Source organism: Ovis canadensis, chromosome 2 (assembly GCF_042477335.2).
Source record: "Ovis canadensis isolate MfBH-ARS-UI-01 breed Bighorn chromosome 2, ARS-UI_OviCan_v2, whole genome shotgun sequence".
NCBI classification, from domain to species: domain Eukaryota; kingdom Metazoa; phylum Chordata; class Mammalia; order Artiodactyla; family Bovidae; genus Ovis; species Ovis canadensis.
The window spans coordinates 165,304,982-165,326,777 of record NC_091246.1 but is presented as its reverse complement, the minus strand read 5'-3'; the positions used below and the strand labels follow the sequence as shown (position 1 = coordinate 165,326,777).

At 40.5% G+C, this 21,796-nt stretch overlaps 1 protein-coding gene across 2 annotated transcripts in view; it reads left to right on the top strand.

Moving 5' to 3' along the window:
- LYPD6 (LY6/PLAUR domain containing 6) overlaps positions 1-17,086 on the top strand; it is a 138,311-nt gene extending 121,225 nt beyond the window's left edge. For both annotated transcript variants that reach the window (XM_069577614.1, XM_069577615.1), the window contains 2 exons: positions 11,696-11,826; positions 13,911-17,086. In XM_069577614.1, the coding sequence (XP_069433715.1) occupies positions 11,696-11,826; positions 13,911-14,078 (299 nt within the window). In that variant the 3' untranslated portion in view covers positions 14,079-17,086. The remainder of the gene's footprint in view (positions 1-11,695; positions 11,827-13,910) is intronic.
- The last annotated feature ends 4,710 nt before the right edge of the window (positions 17,087-21,796 follow it).

Sequence of the window (21,796 nt, the reverse complement as noted above, 5' to 3'; positions counted from 1 at the left end):
GAGAGTTCATTTGTACATTTACAAAAGGTATTGGTTATCTGTTATCCAACACTTCTGGCTGCTATGTAATGAGGTAGTGTTCAGGTGATCTGTCTTGTCATATTGCTAAATGAAAGTCTTAGATTTCATCCTTTTAAATTAAAAAAAAAACTTTTTTAATTGCACTGTAATTACTTTGCAATGTTGTGTTAGTGTCTTCTGTACAATGAAGTATATTGGCTATATGTATACAGATAGGTTCCCTCTTGAGCCTCCCTCCCATTTCCCCATCCTACCCCTCTAGGTCATTGTAGAGTACCAAGCTGAGATCCCTGTGCTATGAAACAGCTTCCCACTAGCTATCTATTTTACATATGATAGTGTATTTATGTCAGACCTAATCTCCCAATTCATCTCACCCTCCCCTTACCCCTTTGTGTCCACACATCTATTCTATATGTCTGCATTTCTATTCTTGTTTTAAAAGCAAACTTTTAAGAATTAAAGTTTAACATACATTCTGTAAAGCGCGTAGACCATAAGTGCACAGTTTGTTGAATTTTCACAGCATGAACACGCAATGTATCTGCTGTTCATGTTAAGTCACAGAAGTCATAGTGGCCCAGAAGGCCACTGGAAGATCCCCAGTCATTACTGTCCATCTCCCGCAGGTGATACAGTTGTGAGTGTTGTGCAGTTTTATATAACTGGAACCATACAGAATGTCCTCCTTTCTTTCCCACCTTCTACATGTGAAATTCATCTGTGTTTTTGTGAGCAGCACTCATTCTTTCTCACAGAAGCACAGTAGATCGTTATATGAATATACTAAAACCCATCCATTCGTCTGTTGATAGGCATCTGGACTGCTTCTGTGCACCGCATTTTTGCATGTATCTTTTGGTGCACCTGTATGTGCATTTCCAGCAGGTCTCTCCCGGGAGATGGGGTTGCTGGGCACACGGTACTCATGCTTTGGCTTTACTGGATTTTACCTAATAGTTTCCGGAGTCACTGCACCAATTTCAGCCTCTCCAGCAGTGTGTGAGAGTGCCAGTTGCTGCACAACCTTGCCAACACGTAATATGGACAGAAACAATAGCAGCTAGAGGTGGATGGAATGGCATTTCCTAAAGTTCTAGGAGTACATACCTGCCAACCTGTAACTCTGTACCAAGACTGTCAGTCTCCCTCCTCTGTGCTCCCTTGTCTCCTGGCTGCCCCGCTGCTGCATTCCTGATGTGCCTCCCAGTTGAGACAAAGGCTCTGCTTAGCTTCTCCATCTCCCTGCAGGGTTTTCTGCCTGGCTTCTCAGCCTTTTCACCTGTGTATTAGCAAATGCCTTGAGGGCAGAATAGGTATAGAGTGTCAGGTGAAGCTTAATGCATTGTTGGTTTGGCTGGTATCTTACTCATCAAATCCTGTCTGCCTTGGTAGCTCACCTATGCTTTCACAAGATTTTGGTTGTTGTTTTAATATTATCCAGCTATTTTAGTTTTATGCTACCATTTCTTGGTTCATCTCAGGTGGCATTGGAATTCTCAAAATCACTCTTCAGTTAGAACTTTCCAGCAACTTTTTAACCAAAAGTTCTGCTATCAGCCTAAGCAAGATTTTTTTTTTTTTGGTACCCTTAGAACATCTGAGGTCAAACCAAAAATCAGATTGATTATATTCTTTGCAGCCAAAGATGGAGAAGCTCTATACAATCAGCAAAAACAAGGCTGGGAGCTGACTATGGCTCAGATCATGAACTCCTTATTACCAAATTCAGACTTAAATTGAAGAAAGTAGGGAAAACCACTAGACCATTCAGGTATGACCTAAGTCAAATCCCTTATGATTATACAATGGGAGTGACAAATAGATTCAAGGGATTAGATCTGACAGACAGTCACTTAATAACTCTGGGGAGATTCGTGACAATGTGCAGGGGGCAGTGATCAAGACCATCCCCAAGAAAAACAAATGCAAAAAGGCAAAATGCTATGTCTGAGGAGGCCTTACAAACAGCTATGAAAAAAAGAGAAGTGAAAGGCAAAGGAGAAAAGGAAAGATATACCCATTTGAATTCAGAGTTCCAAAGAAAAGAAAGGAGAGATAAGAAAGCCTTACTCACCAATCAATGCAAAGAAATAGAGGAAAACAATAGAATGGTAAAGACTAGAGATCTCTTCAAGAAAATTAGAGACACCAAGGGAACATTTCATGCAAAGATGGGCACAATAAAGGACAGAAATAGTATGGACCTAACAGAAGCAGAAGATATTAAGAAGAGGTGGCAAAAATACACAGAAGAACTATACAAGAAAGATCTTCATGACCCAGATAACCACGATGGTGTGATCATTCAACTAGAGCCAGACATCCTGGAATGCGAAGTCAAGTGGGCCTTAGGAAGCATCACTATGAACAAAGCTAGTGGAGATGATGGAATTCCAGTTGAGCTATTTCAAATCCTAAAAGATGATGCTGTGAAAGTGCTGCACTCAATATGCCAGCAAATTTGGAAAACTCAGCAATGGCCACAGGACTGGAAAAGGTCAGTTTTCATTCCAGTCCCAAAGAAGGCACAATGCCAAAGAATGTTTAAACAACCACACAGTTGCACTCATCTCACACACTAGCAAAGTAATGCTCAAAATTCTCCAAGCCAGGTTTCAACAGTATGTGAACTGTGAACCGTGAAATTCCAGATGTTCAAGCTGGGTTTATAAAAGGCAGAGGAACCAGAGATCAAATTGCCAACATCCGCTGGATCATCAAAAAAGCAATAAAGTTCCAGGAAAACATCTACTTTTGCTTCATTGACTACGCCAAAGCCTTTGACTGTGTGGATCACAACAAACTGGAAAATTCTTCAAGAGATGGGCATACCAGACCACCTGACCTGCCTCCTGAGAAATCTGTGTGCAGATCAAGAAGCAACAGTTAGAACTAGACACGGAACAACGGACTGATTCCAAATTGGGAAAGGAGTACGTACGTCAAGGCTGTATATTGTCACCTTGCTTATTTAACTTATATGCAGAGTACATCATGAGAAATGCTGGGCTGGATGAAGCACAAGCTGGAATCAAGATTGCTGGGAGAAATATCAATAACCTCAGATATGCAGATGACACCACCCTTCCGTCAGAAAGTGAAGAACTAAAAAGCCTCTTGAAGAAAGTGAAAGAGGAGAGTGAAAAAGTTGGCTTAAAACTCAACTTTCAGAAAACTAAGACTATATTAAAAAGCAGAGACATTACTTTACCAACAAAGGTCTGTCTAGTCAAAGCTATGGTTTTTCCAGTAGTCATTATGGATGTAAGAGCTGGACTGTAAAGAAAGCCGAGTGCCGAAGAACTGATGCTTTTGAACCGGGTTGTTGGAGAAGACTCTTGCGAGTCCCTTGGACTGCAAGGACATCAAACCAGTCAATTCTAAAGGAAATAGCCCTGAAGATTCATTGAAGGACTGACGCTGAAGCTGAAACTCCAGTACTTTGGCCACCTGATGCAAAGAATTGATTCATTAGAAAAGACCCTGTTGCTGGGAAATATTGAAGGCAGGAGGAGAAGGGGACGACAAAAGATGGGATGGTTGGATGGTATCACGAACTCTATGGACATGGATTTGAGCAAGCTCCGGGAGTTGATCATGGACAGGGAAGCCTGGTGTGCTGCATTTCATGGGGTCGCAGAGTCGGACACGACTGAGCTACTGAACTGAACTGAACTGAGAGCATCTGACCTACTCCAACTCAGTGTTTCTGTCGAAATATTTTCTGTTAACAGAATTGCCGCAGATAGGAAGCATCGATTTGATGCTTTTGCGTTTTGCTTTAACTACTGTCCACCATAAAGTTCTATATATCCTCACTCGAGTTGCATCCTTTTCAGTCACCTTCTTAGTCTTTGTCTGGAGATAAACACATCGCTCTCTGAGTTTCAGGGATTTGCTTTAAAGCAGAGATTCCTGAAGTGTGTCACTTGTCCTTAAGAACTGTGGATAGTGTTTTTAAAAAAGAGAGAAGTAACTGTTTAGTAGTTTCTTCAAGAGATGCTGACTGCAGGGTAAAGGAGAGCAGTTATGACTCAATCTGGTTGAAAAGTATTTATTTACTTTTCCTTTCTGCCTTGAGTCATGTCTGTCTTGGGAAAAGAAAACAGTATTTTTTACAGGCCTGTGGATAGCAGTTGTTAGGACTAGGAAAGCCACGAGATTAATCAGATGCCTGGACACCAGAGGAGAGCATGTGAACGTTCCTGATTAGGGTACACCTTAAATAATTCAGCCTATCTGCAGCTCATTTGTAGTTCAGCTTTCTTGTAAGTCTATTTTTCTTCATCGTGGATTCTTCTTTTCTTTCACTTTCATTTAACTGAACTTAAAATTGAGATATCCATACAGAATAGTGAACAGCATGATGAATTTTTACAAACTGATCTTACCATGTACGTGGCACGCACATTAAGAAATTGACCGTATTCCACTCCACAGTACGTTCTAGCATGTCTGTTTTTAGTCACTGTCCCTACCACCAAGGGCCCTGTTATGGGCTGAATTGTACCATCCACCCAATTCATTCCAGTACCCCCAAATGTAACTGTATTTGAAGATGTCATTGGGGTAGGTTCTAACCCAATATGGTGTCCTTATAAGAAGAGATTAGGGCACAGACATGCAAAGGGAAGGCCATGTAAAGATAAAGAGAGAAGATGATTATCTATAAGAAAGGTGAAGAGACATCAGAAGAAATTAACCTTGCAGACATCTTGATGTTGGACCTCTAGCCTCTAGACCTGTGAGAAAATAAATTTCTTTGGTTTAAGATCCCTAGACTGTGCGACTTTACTATGGCAGCCCTAGAAAACTAAGGAAATTATCCTCCTGATTTCCAATAGCATAGATTAGTTTTGTTTCTTATCAGGTCTTTTAATAGGAGTGGAATCATACAGTATATACCATCTTGTATCTGAGTTCTTTCCCTCAATGTTATGGGAGATTCATTCATTTTGTTAGGTCTACTTCTAGGCAATTCATTCTCATTGCTGTGTGGGTATATGCCATAACTTATTTATTCATTCTATCATTGGGCATTTTTGTAGTTTCCAGTTTTTTTTGTATAAATAATTTTTCTATGAACATTCAAGTACTTATCTTTTTTGTTGGATGTATATCTAAGGGTGGAATTACTGATTCCTAAGATATGTATAAGTTTAGATTTAGTAAATCCTGGCAAGCAATTTCCCAAAGCAGTTATACTGTGTGAAGGTTGTGCTTCTGATTGAAATATAGTATTATTTCACTTTCAAATTTGAAGAGATCACTTAAACTACAGAAATGGAAGAGATGTTATAGATATCATAGAACTAAGTTAAAGAGTTGATTCGGTTCAACCTTGAGTTGAAGAGACCAGATATATATAGATATAGATATAGATATAGATATAGATATAGATATATATTCTCTCCACCCATCCACCTGTATTCTTAATACATTAAGCACCTGCTATATTATGCAAGGTCCTGTGCTGTATATTGGCGTGGGGGTGGGGAATGCCGACATACTCAAGAATGAACCTTAATCTCAAGAAGATTATAATCTTGAATAGTTTATCTTAACTGAGAGTGGTTTTGCCCCTCAGAGGACATTTACTAGTATGTTTCCATAGTATGTTTGGTCGTCACAGCTTGGGGTGCTACTGGCATCTCGCAAGAAGAGGCCACAGATGCTGATAAATATACTACATTGTACAAGTCAGTCTCCCAACCCAGAAGTAGCTAACTCAAAATGTCAGAAATGCTGAGGATTTTTGGAAAGACAGAGCAGATGTACTTTTCTGTTCCTCCTGCTAAGTACAACAAAATTCCTGAACATTATATATATTGGTGAAAAGAAAGACTGAAAGAGAGAAAAAGGCAGATTAGCTAAGGTCCTCGTGACCCAAGGAGGTGAGTTCTCTGCGTTTTGTTTTTGTCCTATACATTCCAGACTTGGAGATGACAAAGCTGGAAACCTGGAAATATCACAGGCACCAAAATAATAAACTCCAACAAAAGTTATCTCTCTGTAGCCGAAGGACCAAGAAGGAGGCAGCCTAGAAAGACAGAAATCTAGACAATAACCACTCCAGCCGAATACCACAGAAAACAATTGTAGGTTACCACCAGCCCCATGCTAACAAAGGCTTAGACTTTCACCATGAACAAGCTGTAATGAGACATACTAACCTCCCCTGAGATGCTGAGATTCCCCCTGGGTGGTAATGAGGCCTCCCCCATGGTGTCAGTACAGATCATGTCTGGGACCTGGACTTCTACCCTTATCCAACAGTAATGGCGTTGTTCTTCCCCCCAATCCCTGTTGGGACTGTGTCAGAGGAGGCCAAGTGGAGAGTCAGGACTCTACTAGGGAGTGTGTGGTAATAAGGCCAGATGCCCATTAGTAGAGTGGCGTCAGTTGAGGCCACGTGGGAATTATTAACAAGGCACTCCTACCATTCTTAGCCAAGAAGGTATCATAGGAAACCTAGTAGGGAGCTGGAAATCCCACCCAGAAGTAATGAGGAGAGCACTCTCAGTTGTGAAAGGAGATAGTAGGGAGCCTGGACTTGACTGCTACCCAGCAGTAATGAGGCTGCAGACCCCCTCCCCCTACTGGGACTGAGTCAGAGGAAGTTAGCTAAAACAGGAGGTTTAAATAAGATCTGAAATGTTATAATACCAAAATGTCTAGGTTTCAATAAAAAATCGCTTGTCATACTAGGAAGACCTCAAACAAAATGAAAAATGACAATTAATAGATACTAACATCCAGTCCCATCACTTTATGGCAAATAGATGGGGAAACAATGAAAACAGTGAGAGACTTTATCTTATTGGGCTCCAAAATCTCTGCAGATGGTGACTGCATCCATGAAATTAAAAGATACTTGCTCCTTGGAAGAAAAGCTATGACCAACCTAGACAGCATATTAAAAAGCAGAGACATTACTTTACCAACAAAGGTTTGTCTAGTCAAAGCTATGGTTTTTCCAGTAGTCATGCATGGATGTGAGAGTTGGACTATAAAGAAAGCTGAGCGCTGAAGAATTGATGCTTTTGAACTGTGTTCTTGGAGAAAACTCTTGAGAGTTCCTTGAACTGCAAGGAGATCCAACCAGTTCATCCTAAAGGAAATCAGTCCTGAATATTCATTGGAAGGACTGATGCTGAAGCTGAAACTTCAGCACTTTGGCCACCTGGTGAGAAAAAATGACTCATTGGAAAAGACCCTGATGCTGGGAAAGATCAAAGGCTGGAGGAAAAGGGGACAACAGAGGATGAGATGGTTGGATGGCATCACTGATGTGATCGACATGAGTTTGAGTAAGCTCCCGGAATTGGTGATGGACAGGGAAGTCTGGTGTGCTGCAGTCTATGGGGTCACAGAGTCTGACACGACTGAGCAACTGAACTGAACTGAGCAATGAGATATCTACAAAGATGTTTGAATTAGCTAATAAAGATTTAAAGTAACCATACCAAAAATGTTTCAGTGAACAAATACAAACACACTTGAAACAAATGAGAAATAAAATCTCAGCCAAAAAAAAAAAAAAAGAAAATATAAAGAAGAACCAAATGGAAATTTCAAAATTGTTAATACTGTAGCTAAAAATTAAAACACCATGGATGAGCTCATCAGTTGAATGGAACAAATAGAGGAAAGAATCAGTGAACTGGAAGGTAGAACAATAGAAATTACCAAATTCTGAACAACAGAAAGGAAAAAAAAAAATAATTCCCTCCCAAAACAGAGCCTCAGGGATCCGTGGGAGTATAGCAACAGATTTAACAGTGTGTCATTGGAGTCTCAGAAAGATAGAAAAAGGGCAGAGCTGAAAAAAGTACTCAGAGAAATTATGGAGGAAACTTTCCCAATTTAGCTAAAGATGAAATCCTGCAGATTTGAGAACTTGAGTGAACCCCAAAGAGGATAAAACTAAAGAAACCTACACAAAGACACATAAATAGTCAAACTTCTGAAACTAAAAACAAAGAAAAATACTGAAAGATGAAGAGAGAAAAAACACCTTATCAGAGAAAAATTATTTGACAAAAGTTCTCATCAGAAACCATTGAGGATGGAAGGAAATGGCACAACATTTTTCAAGCATTAGAAAAAAAATTATGCAGAATCCCATACCCAGAGAAAATTTTGTTTGGGAAAGAAAGGAGAAATAAGACATTCTCAGATGAAAGAAAACAAAGAAACTTTCTCACCAGCAGACCTACTCTAAAGGAATGGCCAAAGTAAGTTCTCTATACAGAAAGAAAGTGATGAAAAAAGAAAATTGGAATATCAGAAAGGAAGAAAAAACATGGTAAGTGAAAATATGTCTTTGATAGTACAATATGACCATACTTCTACTCTTGAGTTTTCTAAATTATGTTTGATGGTTGAAGCAAAATTTGTAGTGCTGTCTAATGTGGTTCTAAAGGTATGTAAGGGATTATTGAAGACAATTATATTACAAATGAAAGGGTAATAAGACATGGACAGAGGGAAGATTGCCATGCTTCACTTGACCTGATAAAATGATGCCAGCAGACTGTGATATTATGTGTGTAACAATACCCGAGCAACCACTTAAAAAAAAGAAGCTATAAAAAGAGATACATCCAAAAACACTGTAGAAAAATCAAAATGGAATTCTAGAAAATGTTCACAGGAATGGAGGAAAAAGAAAATAGACAAAACAAACAAGCAAATACAAAGCAGAACAAACAGAAAATAAAAATTAAAATGGCAGAATTAAGTGCTACCATATAAATAATTAATTACATTAAATGCAAAATTAAAGAAATGGATTGGCAGAGTATACTAAAATACATAACCCAACTTTATGCTACTGTAAGAAACTTTGTGTGTGTGAATTTCATAAAAATTAAATTTTGTGTTTTCCAGTTGTTGATCAAGCTCTCTTACCCAGTTCTGATTTTAGTTGAATGCCTGTGAGTATCATAGTAAAAGACTTTTGTTTCACCACCTCTGGGAATTCCATGCAGTTGTGGAATATGAGATTTTAGAGGCTGAAACTAACCTGGTAGAAATTCAAATCCATCTTTTATCTTTTAGATAAAAGTCTTTGAAATCCTTTTAGTGTGAAGTTATCAGCAGGCTTGATTCTCATATAACCTCATTACTAACCCAAGGATTATTCAAAATGCATAGAGAGCAGGGCTTGGGGCTGAATTTTTATCAATCCTACGGTCCAGTGATAAGTCACATGTGGTCCACCTAGTTCTGCTTGGGAAATTCTGCCTGCTTGCCCAGCCCTCCCTCCTTGGAGATCGCAATATAAATTCAAGGCTTTCATAAGTTATCCACTAAAGCAAGCTGTTCAACTTTGAGCATTTCCAACACTTATTTAACTCCCGAATCCTTTTCCACATTAACGTTTCACAATTTACCTTGGATTTTGTTTTAAGAATGGATATTTCCAAGGGATTCACACTTCAGATCTGAGGTCTCTATGGCTGCAAGTAATGGGGTGTTCTCAATGTATCTTTGTTTTATGGATTGGACTTGTTGACATGTAAGAAAAAAATTCTTAACCAGTCTCATCACTGATCACCATTTTCCCCACAGAATGGCAAGAATTGGCTTATTACATATTGGGCTTTTGCATATTGTCCCCCCCCCAAAAAAAAACAAAAAACAGGTTCATCAATTGTCTCTACTTTCATTTAATTATTCCAGTTACTAAATTAAAAGAGAGTTTGTTATAGATATAAAAATATGAACAAAAAGTAGTAATATGAAGTTTATTATAAGGCTTCCTTAAAACAAAGTAATTCAATACTTGAGGGACAAAACCTAATTTCCCAAACTGAAACCATGTAATGATTTACTTATTCCATAAATGTATGACTTATCTGCTCAGATTTACATTTGGAGCAATAAAACCTCTGGCAGCTGTTCCTGGTTGTCTGCGGGAAGAAGAGACAGAAGATAAGAACATTCCTGTTTTTATTGCTTTCTTGAATGTCTAAAAGTTGGGGTGGGGGCTGAGAAAGGCATCTATTAACATGGCCGTAAACATCCAGGTCTGGTACTAAAGTAAGCCAGTCCTCTTTGGAAGATGCGGTAAACCTCTCAGGGCACTGGCTTCCATTTGTTAAACACTGCTAAAGGCTTAAAAAATAAGTAAAAAAAATCATGCCACTTCCTCTTCATCAGGAAAGCAACCATTTCAATTCGAAAATATTTTAGAACTTTGAGAGAACCATCGCCAGGTGCAAAACTTTCAGGTTTTCTTGTGAGCTCAAAGCGTGACCTTTTACCTACTCCAGACAGCCCCCAGATCCTGAGCTTCCCTGAACTGGGACTAGAAACTTCCCTGACCTGGTCCCAAATGATGAAATTCTGGTTGGGTGCAGTGTGAGAACAGCCCTTTGGACACGTTTTTACCCTTAGCAAGACTCAATCAGGCCACTCAGATTCTGTTGGGTGAGGGTGTCCGGGAAGAATATTAAACCCCTGATTTTCATGACCCTCAGAATATGTCAGTGTGGCATTAGCTCATTCTCTGGGCCTAAAATTCCTGAGTTTTCTTCTCTTAACTTTAGTACTTTGGTGAGGGGAATTTTTATTGCCTAATAAATAATATCACAGAAGGTCATAATTCTATTTTAGCCACTAAATATCCAAAATGTATAAAGCATGCAAAGTTGGGTCCAAGATATGGATGAAAAACATCTCGGTGGCTTTTCTTAAGAGTTATTATTATTTTTTTCAATCTGACAGTGAAGCAGGAACATTCTCCTAAATCCCAGGCTTAGAAAGCTGAACACTGCCTAGAGGCCTTAAAGAATTACATTGACAAAGTCATTTTTCTTTATTCTTTAAATTGCAAGTTAAAAAATTCTCCATGGAATTTTGGAGGAAATCTCAAGTTTTCAGACTCCTAAGCTTAGAGGGACTCTGAAAACTCACTTCATGGTGTCCATCTGCCTTTTTGGAAAGAAACTGAAATCACCCTGGGGAGAGATAACTCTTATTGCTGGATTAGTTTTCTCCTGTCATGAATTGTAGGATTCAATGCTCATAGGCTAAAAGTTCTTTCTTTTGGATGAAGTCATTTTCTCCAGATACAATGAATCTGTTTTTAATCATTCTGTCATACTTGGGAATAGCTGTTTCCCAATCTTGTATATGGGCACACACGTAAGGACACTTATACACACACTTGGATGGACACACACACACACACACACACCAGTCTCTGCTATAGTCTTTTCTTTCCTTGAAGATCTTCATTACCTGTCTCACTTTTTTTCTTTTAACCTTGCATTCTTTCAACTTTTCACCCCTTTGTCTTCCTGAAAATTATATGATTCCCACATCCTAAATCGTTCCTCCAAACCTCTCGTGCCCTAAAAATAAAAATCAGTACCATGGCAAAATTTGGCAGTGGCAACATTTGTTGGAAGACAAAGAGTGGTACCACTAGGTCTTGGTTTATGAGGATTTTATGGGCAGAGAGCAGTGTTATTCAGAAGGTCTCCTTCTATCACAGCGAAGTGGATCTCTCGAAGGAGATCTTGGGATTGGATATCAACTTAACACAGTGTATGTTCAGGGTGCCGTTAGATCTTAGTGTCGACACTTCTGTTGTTTGGTTTTCATCCAGGTTGGGCTAATGTTTCCCATCTCAATTAAAACATGTTTTCCCTATTGACAGAGACTAGATACTGCTACACTCAACACACCATGGAAGTCACGGGAAACAGCATCTCTGTCACCAAGCGCTGTGTTCCACTGGAAGACTGCTTGTCCACTGGCTGCAGAGACTCCGAGCATGAAGGCCACAAGGTCTGGCAACAAAGCAAATGTCGGGACACCATTGTCAGGCTTCCTCCTCTCCAGATGCCCACTAGGGCTCATGAGCTCCATGAGCCTACTACCCCATGTAGGCTGACTTTTGACTGTCTTCATACCATTATGAAAAGATGCTTCCTTTCATGTTGATGCTAAAAGAATAAAAAAATTATATCAAGGTATAGGATAACCAGTATAAATTATGTAAACCAATATAAATTATGTAAACACAACACCAGGAAAGTATTGAAAATTGTTGTTAAGTTCATTCAACTGAGGATGGACAAGGCAATTTAGCTTTGATAACTTTCTGTAAAGTGGAGTGCATATCTTTATTGGGACATTGATTTGGAAGTTATCTGCTGGCTTCTGGGGTCACAAAGTGTTGGACATGATTGAGTGACCAACACTAACACGTTGGCTCCTGAGTCATTTGAGCCAGTAACAGGAGACCTTGCTGTTTCCTGTGGGTTTACTTTCCTTAAACTCCATCTGGTCCCTGGACAGAAGCACTCAGTGTAGAACAGACTTCAAAGGCAGCCTTGAAGGAAAATGTCAAGACTCAGAGAAGGGCAGCCAGACTCATGATTGGAGTGGGGAACACCCTGGACTCTCCCGCCATTCATTCCAAGCTGGCTGTACCTGTCTTGTATGTCAGTCCTTGACCTTGGAGGCTGCCATCTTCTCCCCATTGGGCCACCTTCCTGGTGGCTGGAGGCAGTCCCCACTCTCACTATTAGCGGGGGCTTCTTTCTCCTAAGACAATACTCAATTTTCAAGTGACTTGTGAAATACACTAGAAATTCATTTTTTTTGATTTATTGAGAAATTATGGTCATAAATAATAATTGAAATATGAAACATAAACCCAAAGGTTTTACTTGACCAGATCCCCCTACCCCACTCCAAGCTAAGCTTGGCTTTCAGATATTATGGTGACACTTAATCAAGAAGGAAGCTGTAGGTCAGAGAAGTGATTCATGTGCTCAGGTGAACTAGTGACAGACAGAATCCAAACTCACTTCTGACCTTTGGTTTCTCTCTTCAACATCATGTCTTCCTAGTCCATGTCACCTATGACCAAACTCAGATCTCTGCAAGATAACAAGATATTAAGCATCACAGAGTTTTTCAAACATTACTGTGCATATGAATCACTGGGGATCTTGTTCAAATGCAGATTCTAAATTGCTAAATTTTGGGTGAAGTTTGAGATTTTGCATTTCTAGTAACTTTGCAGTTGAAGCTGAGATTACTGTACTTTGGGAGCCATGGCCTAAAATAATTTCTGTCAATAATCTTTTGTTGTTTTTTTTTTCTTATGCTGCATGAGGAAAGCAGTATAAAGCAGTATAAATGAAAGCCCTTCAAATTTTAACTTACCCATGGGAGTGGAGATAATTATGGAGACAGTTCTAATGAAAGTTAAATAAGTTTAAATTAACTGGGTTGTAGGCATTTCACTTTCACTGTGAAAACGTAGCCAATTAATTACTGTCTTAACAGCTTCCTCAAGTAGTCAGAGAGCCTCTCTGACAAACGTAAGTTTGACAATTCCCATTTCACAGATGGAATAACTGAGACCTTGGAAGGCGGTAAAATGGTATAATAGCCACATGTTGTTGTGCTCAGTTGTGTCCGACTCTTTGCAGTCCCATGGACTTAGCTTGTGAGGCTCCTCAGTCCGTGGAATTCTCCAGGCTAGAATAATGGAGTGGGTTGCCATTCCCTTCTTCAGGGGATCTTCCCCACCAGGATTGAACCCAGGTTTCCTGCATTGCACACAGATTCTATTACCATCTAAGCCACCAGGGAAACCCATAAGAACCACTTGGTAGGATGTGGAAAACAGAACGCATACCCCTAGAAGTTTAGTCTGGGCGGGAGGTTTTATTTTGATCACAACGCTTCCAGGTGAAATTTCATCCCACCCACTTAAACACAGAGTTGGTGTTTCCTTTGTAGAACAGGTACTTTTCATTTGAGTCTTGCTGTGAGGGAGCCAATTCCTTCAAAACTCTCTGCCCCCTTCATCTGCCAGCTCCTCATCACCCTTCTTTTTCTCTTCTTTCTTTCAGGTCTGTACTTCCTGTTGTGAAGGAAATATCTGTAACTTGCCGCTCCCCCGAAATGAAACCGATGCCACATTTGCTACAACATCACCCATAAATCAGACGAATGGGCACCCACACTGCATGTCCGTGATAGTGTCCTGCCTGTGGGTGTGGTTGGGACTCACATTATAGCAGCTCAGAGACACCCTGTAGTAGCAATCCCTGGGGGCCTTGAGGGTCCATAGTCATGCATGAGGCATTGGCCTGACAATAGTCACATATGTGAAAACACAGCACTCCGGATGTCTTCACAGCCAAGCACTTCTACTTACCACAGGGAACAAGCATTGCTTCAATGTAGTCATTTCAAGACCTCATCAAAGCAGCCTGCCCCCAAACAACCCCTGAATTCTATGCCATAAGCATTTGTTTTCCCTCCAAAAAATAGTTTTTCGTTTACTGAGATCTGGGGCTCTTTGGAATACATGCACGAACCACAGAAGTCCTGGGACCCTCTGAGATGTTGTGTGTCCTCAGTCACTCCGTCGTGTCTGACTCTTTGTGACCCCATGGACTATAACCCACCAGGCTCTTCTGTCCATGGAATTTCCTAGGCGAGAATACTGGAGTGGGGTGCCATTTCCTACTCCAGGGGATCTTTGCAACCCAGGGATTGAACCTGAGTCTCTTGTCTCCCGCACTGGCAGGTGGATTGTTTACCGATAGTGCCACCTGGGAAGCCCCAGTATGTTATATGGACACATATAGACCTGTGTTCTTCAGGAGAAAGGTCAATGACCACTGATTTAGGTGGTCCAACCATGAATTCACTTATAGCTTTAGAGTTTTAAAAACTTTGATTTCCCAAATGAATGGACAATTTTCTTGGCAATTCTGATCTAAGTCCCTAGAAAAATAGTAAGCATTTTGTCCAATTTAACTGTCCCAATATTCTTCTCCCAGTGATAGGAATCATACTCCCCTTTTTTCTGCATGGGATAAAAAGGCAATCATAAGGTTTTTTGTATGAGAGGAGAGGTGGCTGGAAAAGGACTTTTCCCAACTTAATTGAATTAACGTTCATAAGGCGGCTGTTTATCCCTTCATATAATTGGTGAGATTAGCCTTGACTGGCACCTAATTTTGCTCCATGAAATTCTGGATTCTACTTGGACTAATAGGTATCCAAAGTGACTGACAGCAAGATGGGCTTATTTCCTCCAAGCATGAGCTTCTATTCAGGCATGGCTAATCGAGACAGAGAAAGGATTTCAGAATGAAAGGAAGACATGTGGAATTGATTTGTGAGTGCCCAGTCAGTGTCTCTGCCAAACCTTTCATCTGCAATTTACACTGCCCAAGAGCCTCCTTTGTTCTTTCTCTTCCAAACCCCCGGTGACTTCAGGGAGAAGTTTCTGCATTATGTTGTCTCCAGATTGATAGGGAAAGAAGTCATAATATCCCAGGATGAGAAGCAAGTGGGCCAGGAGGGTCGTGATGAGAATAGTACAAAATCCCAGAGAAGTTTTTCTTGGTTTCAGATGATTGCTTTTGAATGGTAAAACTTTCACCATCCTTCCTATATTTTTGGCACCTCAGGTTACAATTTTTTCTTCTTCCTTATAAATCACTTATATAATATTTATTTTTGTATGGCATAACTAGAAACTAAGATATATTGTGAAAGATTCTTTATTCTGAACAAAACAATCAAATCAGAATGCCTATTTTTCAATGGTGGTAGAGCTTGTAATATATCTTTGTTGAAAGTTATCTATAATACTTGCACCAGTGTTGAAAAAACTTATGAAAAAGAGTAACGTGTTGGCCTCACGGTTTTTGCTCATGGTTTCCTCAGTGGTGCTGTCCGAGAGGTATTCAGGTGGTGACCATCACTGGTATGAGTTTCTCAGCAGGGTTAGGGCATATCTTTGCATGGACTTCGGTGGAATCATTACTGATTAGGAGGACAGTTTTTGATTAGGAGGACAATTGTTGGGGGCCATCTGCCCTGCACAGGAAGAGATCTTGGACTCATAAAATGAGACACCCCCCCACCCCGTCCCGCCCGCGAAGGGACCAAATGGGAACTGACATCAGAAACTGATACAAAATCATTTTGATTGCATCAAATGGCCTTAATTCTGAGTTTGGTAGGCTTATCAATATGTTTCTTACAGTTGGGATAGGGGAAGTAGAGGGAGAGAAAGCAAAACATTTACTAAGCACCTCTTAGGTGCCAGACGCTAGGCTAAGCACTTTACATGAGCTGGGTCATATAAGCCCTGTGAGAACCCTGTAAGGAATGTTACTAGTATTTTCACTTGACAGATGAAGGTACTGAGGCTCTAAGAAGCTTTTCGTTCTGGTTTATGTTATGTGGGATGAGGCAGGATGGAAGAGGAAGGGAAGGTAGAATTGCCACCCCTAGGAAAACTCCCAGGCCTAACATCATGGGTATTTTTTCATCTTACATGTGGAATTTGTTTAGTCCTGCTTCTATAGGATGTCATTTGTGCGTGACCCCAGACAGCGTTTCTTCTTTTGAGGGGTGAGGTATGGCTTCTTCATTCATTCCTTTTGCTATCAAAGAGGAGGCAGGTGGTTCCTACATGTGAAGATGCCGTAAGACAAGGACAATTTGATGCTGTGTATCCCTACAAATACATTTTCATGCATGGGTCACTCTCCACTGACACCTTCCATGTACTGCATGTGATTAGAATAAGAGAGAAAGTCCAAATCTTGGTTCTTTGCAAGAAGGCACCTCTCCGAAGCCTCCCTGACTGGTATGGAGGGACCAGTCCGCAATGGTGCAAACTTATCTGCCACCCGAGGGGTCACTGCAAACTACACATGGGTTGACTTTGTGCACCCGTGTGCCTATAGAATGGCTGGTATTTCACTCTCTTCAAAGAAAGTAGTTTACTCACCAACCCCAGCCTCGAGGAGCCAAGGAAGGGCTATTCATGTGGAAGGTCCAGGACCAATCATCCATCTGAATTTTCTACCACCTTAAATCTTCCATTAAATCCTACAGTTGGTGATGAAGTGCAAAGAGCCGCGGTGTGTATATGAACCTACGTGCCATTTATTTATTTTTAGATTTCCCACAGCATTCACGTCAATATGGGATTTAATGCCTAAATTTTGTAAATATTGTACATATTGTAAATCAATGAATAAAGATTTTAAGTGTATCTCACCAGGCTCCTCCCTTCAATGCACATGCCAATCAATGACAAAGGCACTCAGGTTACGTATAAGGCATTGACTGGGCTCAGTGTTGAAGGGAACTTCCTTCCAGGAGCTCACTTAGTTGTATAGACAAGAAATACATGCATGAAAAGACACAAGACAGTTCATCCATGCCAAATGTTTCATACAGACAGTAAGTGCTGCAGAAAATCAAAGAAGGAAAGATTACCAGACCCTTCAATCAGATCTGCAGTTTCCCTAGACCATTTTCTTTGTTAAATCAGGAAACAGAAAAAGGTGTGTGTGTGTATCTATATATTTAAGTGCTATCCCATTAACTCTTTATTTTTAAATTTTATTTTATTCTTGGAGTCGATTATATTAGTGATGATGCAATAGAAAACATTTTCCCTTGACAGTATCTTCTGCAACAGGAAACAAATATTTAAATAGTAAAAATGTCATTTTTAGCTATGCAAAACTTTTATTGCATTTTTCTTAGTAAAATGATAGACATTGAAAATGACCTTGAAAAACTCCAGCTCATTTATGATTCCTGGTTATCCTTTCAGTTCAGTTCACTCGCTCAGTCATGTCCGACTTTGCAACCCCATGAATCGCAGCACGCCAGGCCTCCCTGTCCATCACCAACTCCTGGAGTTCACTCAGACTCACATCCATTGAGTCAGTGATGCCATCCAGCCATCTCATCCTCTGTCGTCCCCTCAGAGTTCACTCAGACTCGCGTCCATTGAGTCAGTGATGCCATCCAGCCATCTCATCCTCTTTCGTCCCCTCGGAGTTCACTCAGACTCGCGTCCATTGAGTCAGTGATGCCATCCAGCCATCTCATCCTCTGTCGTCCCCTCCTCCTCCTGCCCCCAATCCCTCCTAGTATCAGAGTCTTTTCCAATGAGACAACTCTTTGCATGAGGTGGCCAAAGTACTACAGTTTCAGCTTTAGCATCATTCCTTCCAAAGAAATCCCAGGGCTGATCTCCTTCAGAATGGACTGGTTGGATCTCCTTGCAGTCCAAGGGACTCTCAAGAGTCTTCTCCAACACCACAGTTCAAAAGCATCAATTCTTAGGCGCTCAGCCTTCTTCACAGTCCAACTTTCACATCCATACATGACCACAGGAAAAACCATAGCCTTGATTAGACTGACCTTAGTCGGCAAAGTAATATCTCTGCCTTTGAATATGCTATCTAGGTTGGTCATAATTTTTCTTCCAAGGAGTAAGCGTCTTTTAATTTCATGGCTGCAATCACCATCTGCAGTGATTTTGGAGCCCCCCAAAAATAAAGTCTGACACTGTTTCCACTGTTTCTCCATCTGTTTGCCATGAAGTGATGAGACCGGATGCCACGATCTTCGTTTTCTGAATGTTGAGCTTTAAGCCAACTTTTTCACTCTCCACTTTCACTTTCATCAAGAGGCTTTTGAGTTCCTCTTCACTTTCTGCCATAAGGGTGGTGTCATCTGCATATCTGAGGTTATTGATATTTCTCCTGGCAATCTTGATTCCAGCTTGTGCTTCTTCCAGGCCAGCGTTTCTCATGATGTACTCTGCATAGAAGTTAAAGAAGCAGGGTGACAATATACAGCCTTGATGTACTCCTTTTCCTATTTGGAACCAGTCTGTTCCATATCCAGTTCTAACTGCTGCTTCTGGACCTACATACAGATTTCTCAAGAGGCAGGTCAGGTGGTCTGGTATTTCCATCTCTCTCGGAATTTTCCACAGTTTATTGTGATCCACATAGTCAAAGGCTTTGGCATAGTCAATAAAGCAGAAATAGATGTTTTTCTGGAACTCTCTTGCTTTTTCCATGATCCAGCGGATGTTGGCAATTTGATCTCTGGTTCCTCTGCCTTTTCTAAAACCAGCTTGAACATCAGGAAGTTCACGGTTCACGTATTGCTGAAGCCTGGCTTGGAGAATTTTGAACATTACTTTACTAGCATGTGGGATGAGTGCAATTGTGCGGTAGTTTGAGCATTCTTAGGCATTGCCTTTCTTTGGGATTGGAATGAAAACTGACCTTTTCCAGTCCTGTGGCCACTGCTGAGTTTTCCAAATTTGCTGGCATATTGAGTGCAGCACTTTCACAGCATCATCTTTCAGGATTTGAAATAGCTCCACTGGAATTCCATCACCTCCACTAGCTTTGTTCGTAGTGATGCTTTCTAAGGCCAACTTGACTTCACATTCCAGGATGTCTGGCTCTAGATGAATGATCATACCATTGTGATTATCCAGGTCTTGAAGATCTTTTTTGTACAGTTCTTCTGTGTATTCTTGCCAACTCTTCTTAATATCTTCTGCTTCTGTTAGGTCCATACCATTTCTGTCCTTTATCGAGCCCATCCTTGCATGACATGTTCCCTTGGTATCTCTACTTTTCTTGAAGAGATCTCTAGTCTTTCCCATTCTGTTGTTTTCCTCTATTTCTTTGCATTGATGGCTGAGGAACGCTTTCTTATCTCTTCTTGCTATTCTTTGGAACTCTGCATTCAGATGCCTATATCTTTCCTTTTCTCCTTTGCTTTTTGCCTCTCTTCTTTTCACAGCTATTTGTAAGCCCTCCCCAGACAGTCATTTTGCTTTTTTGCATTTCTTTTCCATGGGGATGGTCTTGATCCCTGTCTCCTGCACAATGTCACAAACCTCATTCCATAGTTCATCAGGCACTCTATCTATCAGATCTAGGCCCTTAAATCTATTTCTCACTTCCACTGTATAATCATAAGGGATTTGAGTTAGGTCATACCTAAATGGTCCAGCGGTTTTCCCAATTTTCTTCAATTTAAGTCTGAATTTGGTAATAAGGAGTTCATGATCTGAGCCACAGTCAGCTCCTGGTCTTGTTTTTGTTGACTGTATAGAGCTTCTCCATCTTTGGCTGCAAAGAATATAATCAATCTGATTTCGGTGTTGACCATCTGGTGATGTCCATGTGTAGAGTCTTCTCTTGTGTTGTTGGAAGAGGGTGTTTGCTATGACCAGTGCATTTTCATGGCAAAACTCTATTAGTCTTTGCCCTGCTTCCTTCCACATTCCAAGGCCAAATTTGCCTGTTACTCCAGGTGTTTCTTGACTTCATACTTTTGCATTCCTGTCCCCTATAATGAAAAAGACATCTTTTTTGGGTGTTAGTTCTAAAATGTCTTGTAGGTCTTCATAGAACCGTTCAACTTCAGCTCCTTCAGCATTACTGGTTGACCCTTTATTTTGAAATTTCCAACAAAATATATGTTTTCCCCAAAGTTAGAGATTTTCTATTAGGCTCTGGATTGGTGATGTGATTGGTGCTTATTAAGGTGTCACACTTAGATGAACATAGCTGTTACTACTAACCTCTGTGAATAGCTCTGTGTGTTTAAGGTTAACAGTGCTGTAGGTAGACTGTGCTTTTATAAAAAATCTGGTTTTGAAAACATAGATTTACGTGGTAACCCAATTTGGAGTTCCAGAAAGGATCCTTTGCTTTATAAAGGCCTTTTATATCCCCTTCCTAACATACTTATAAGATTCTATTTACAAATAATGTTCAGGGCGTATCAGGTATGTAAAGCTAGATGTGGTATCTTAGCTGCATTATGGTAACTTTTATCTGAAATACCAAAAGGGCTTTCACAAATACTTGAAAAGAAATTACTTTTAATTTTCATACTAGAGTGAAATATGTGAAAACTCTGAGCATCTGCTCTCAATCCACTTTGTGACTGGGATAACTTGATCTTAAGAGATTCCGCCAGTTTTCTAAGCTTGCATAGCAACTCAGGAGCAGGACTAAAGGATGAACATGAGCCGGTATGACTTTAGCCTGGTGTGCTCTCCACTGGAATCTGCTGAGAAACAGGTCTCTGAATTTTTTGAACATAGAAATTTCTAACTTACAACTTGACATTACAAAACCAAGGCAGATTTCCAAAGTGACTTTCAAATCAAGCCTTCATTTTCAGGGGTTACTCTCCATAGCTCATTTTAGAATCATGGCTTTTCCCATTAGCAAATTACTATTGTTTCGTTATTTCCTTTCGCAAATGTTAATTCATTGCAGTTGTTGAAATTGGATGGGTGACAGTGGGTGGGAGGAGGAATCTCTAGATGGTTATATTTTAAGCTGACTAGAGACCTAAAATTCAGAAGCTGAGAAATGGTTTCTGAAAGAGCCTTTTTGCTAATCTCTTAATAGCAACTCCTGACTCTTTGTATTTTAGTTTATCGTCAAAGCATTTCCAACAAATCATTGCTTCAGTTAGTCAACATGACCTCACAGCTTTTACAGCTAAGACTTGAGAGTAGCTAAGGGAGGTCCAACTGGTAGTGTCTACCACAAGGCCTTTGCTCCTGATCCAGGACTCTCTTCCACACACATTTGTCACCAGGATGGCATGAGTGACAGCTCTACCTTTATGCGGCACTTTTACTAAAAAGCCATCTCTTAGGTCACAAAGTTAGAGATGACTGGGAACTTAGAAAACATCTAATCCACCCCCTTTATTGTATAAGTGTTAGTTGCTCAATCGTGTCCAACGCTTGGCGACCCCGGGGACTGTAGTCAGCCAGGCTCCTCTGTCCATGGGATTCTCCAAACAAGAATACTGGAGTGGGTTACCCTGCCCTCCTACAGGGGGTCTTCCCGACCCAAAGATTGGACCCAGGTCTCCCACAGTGCAGGCAGATTCTTTACCATCTAAGCCT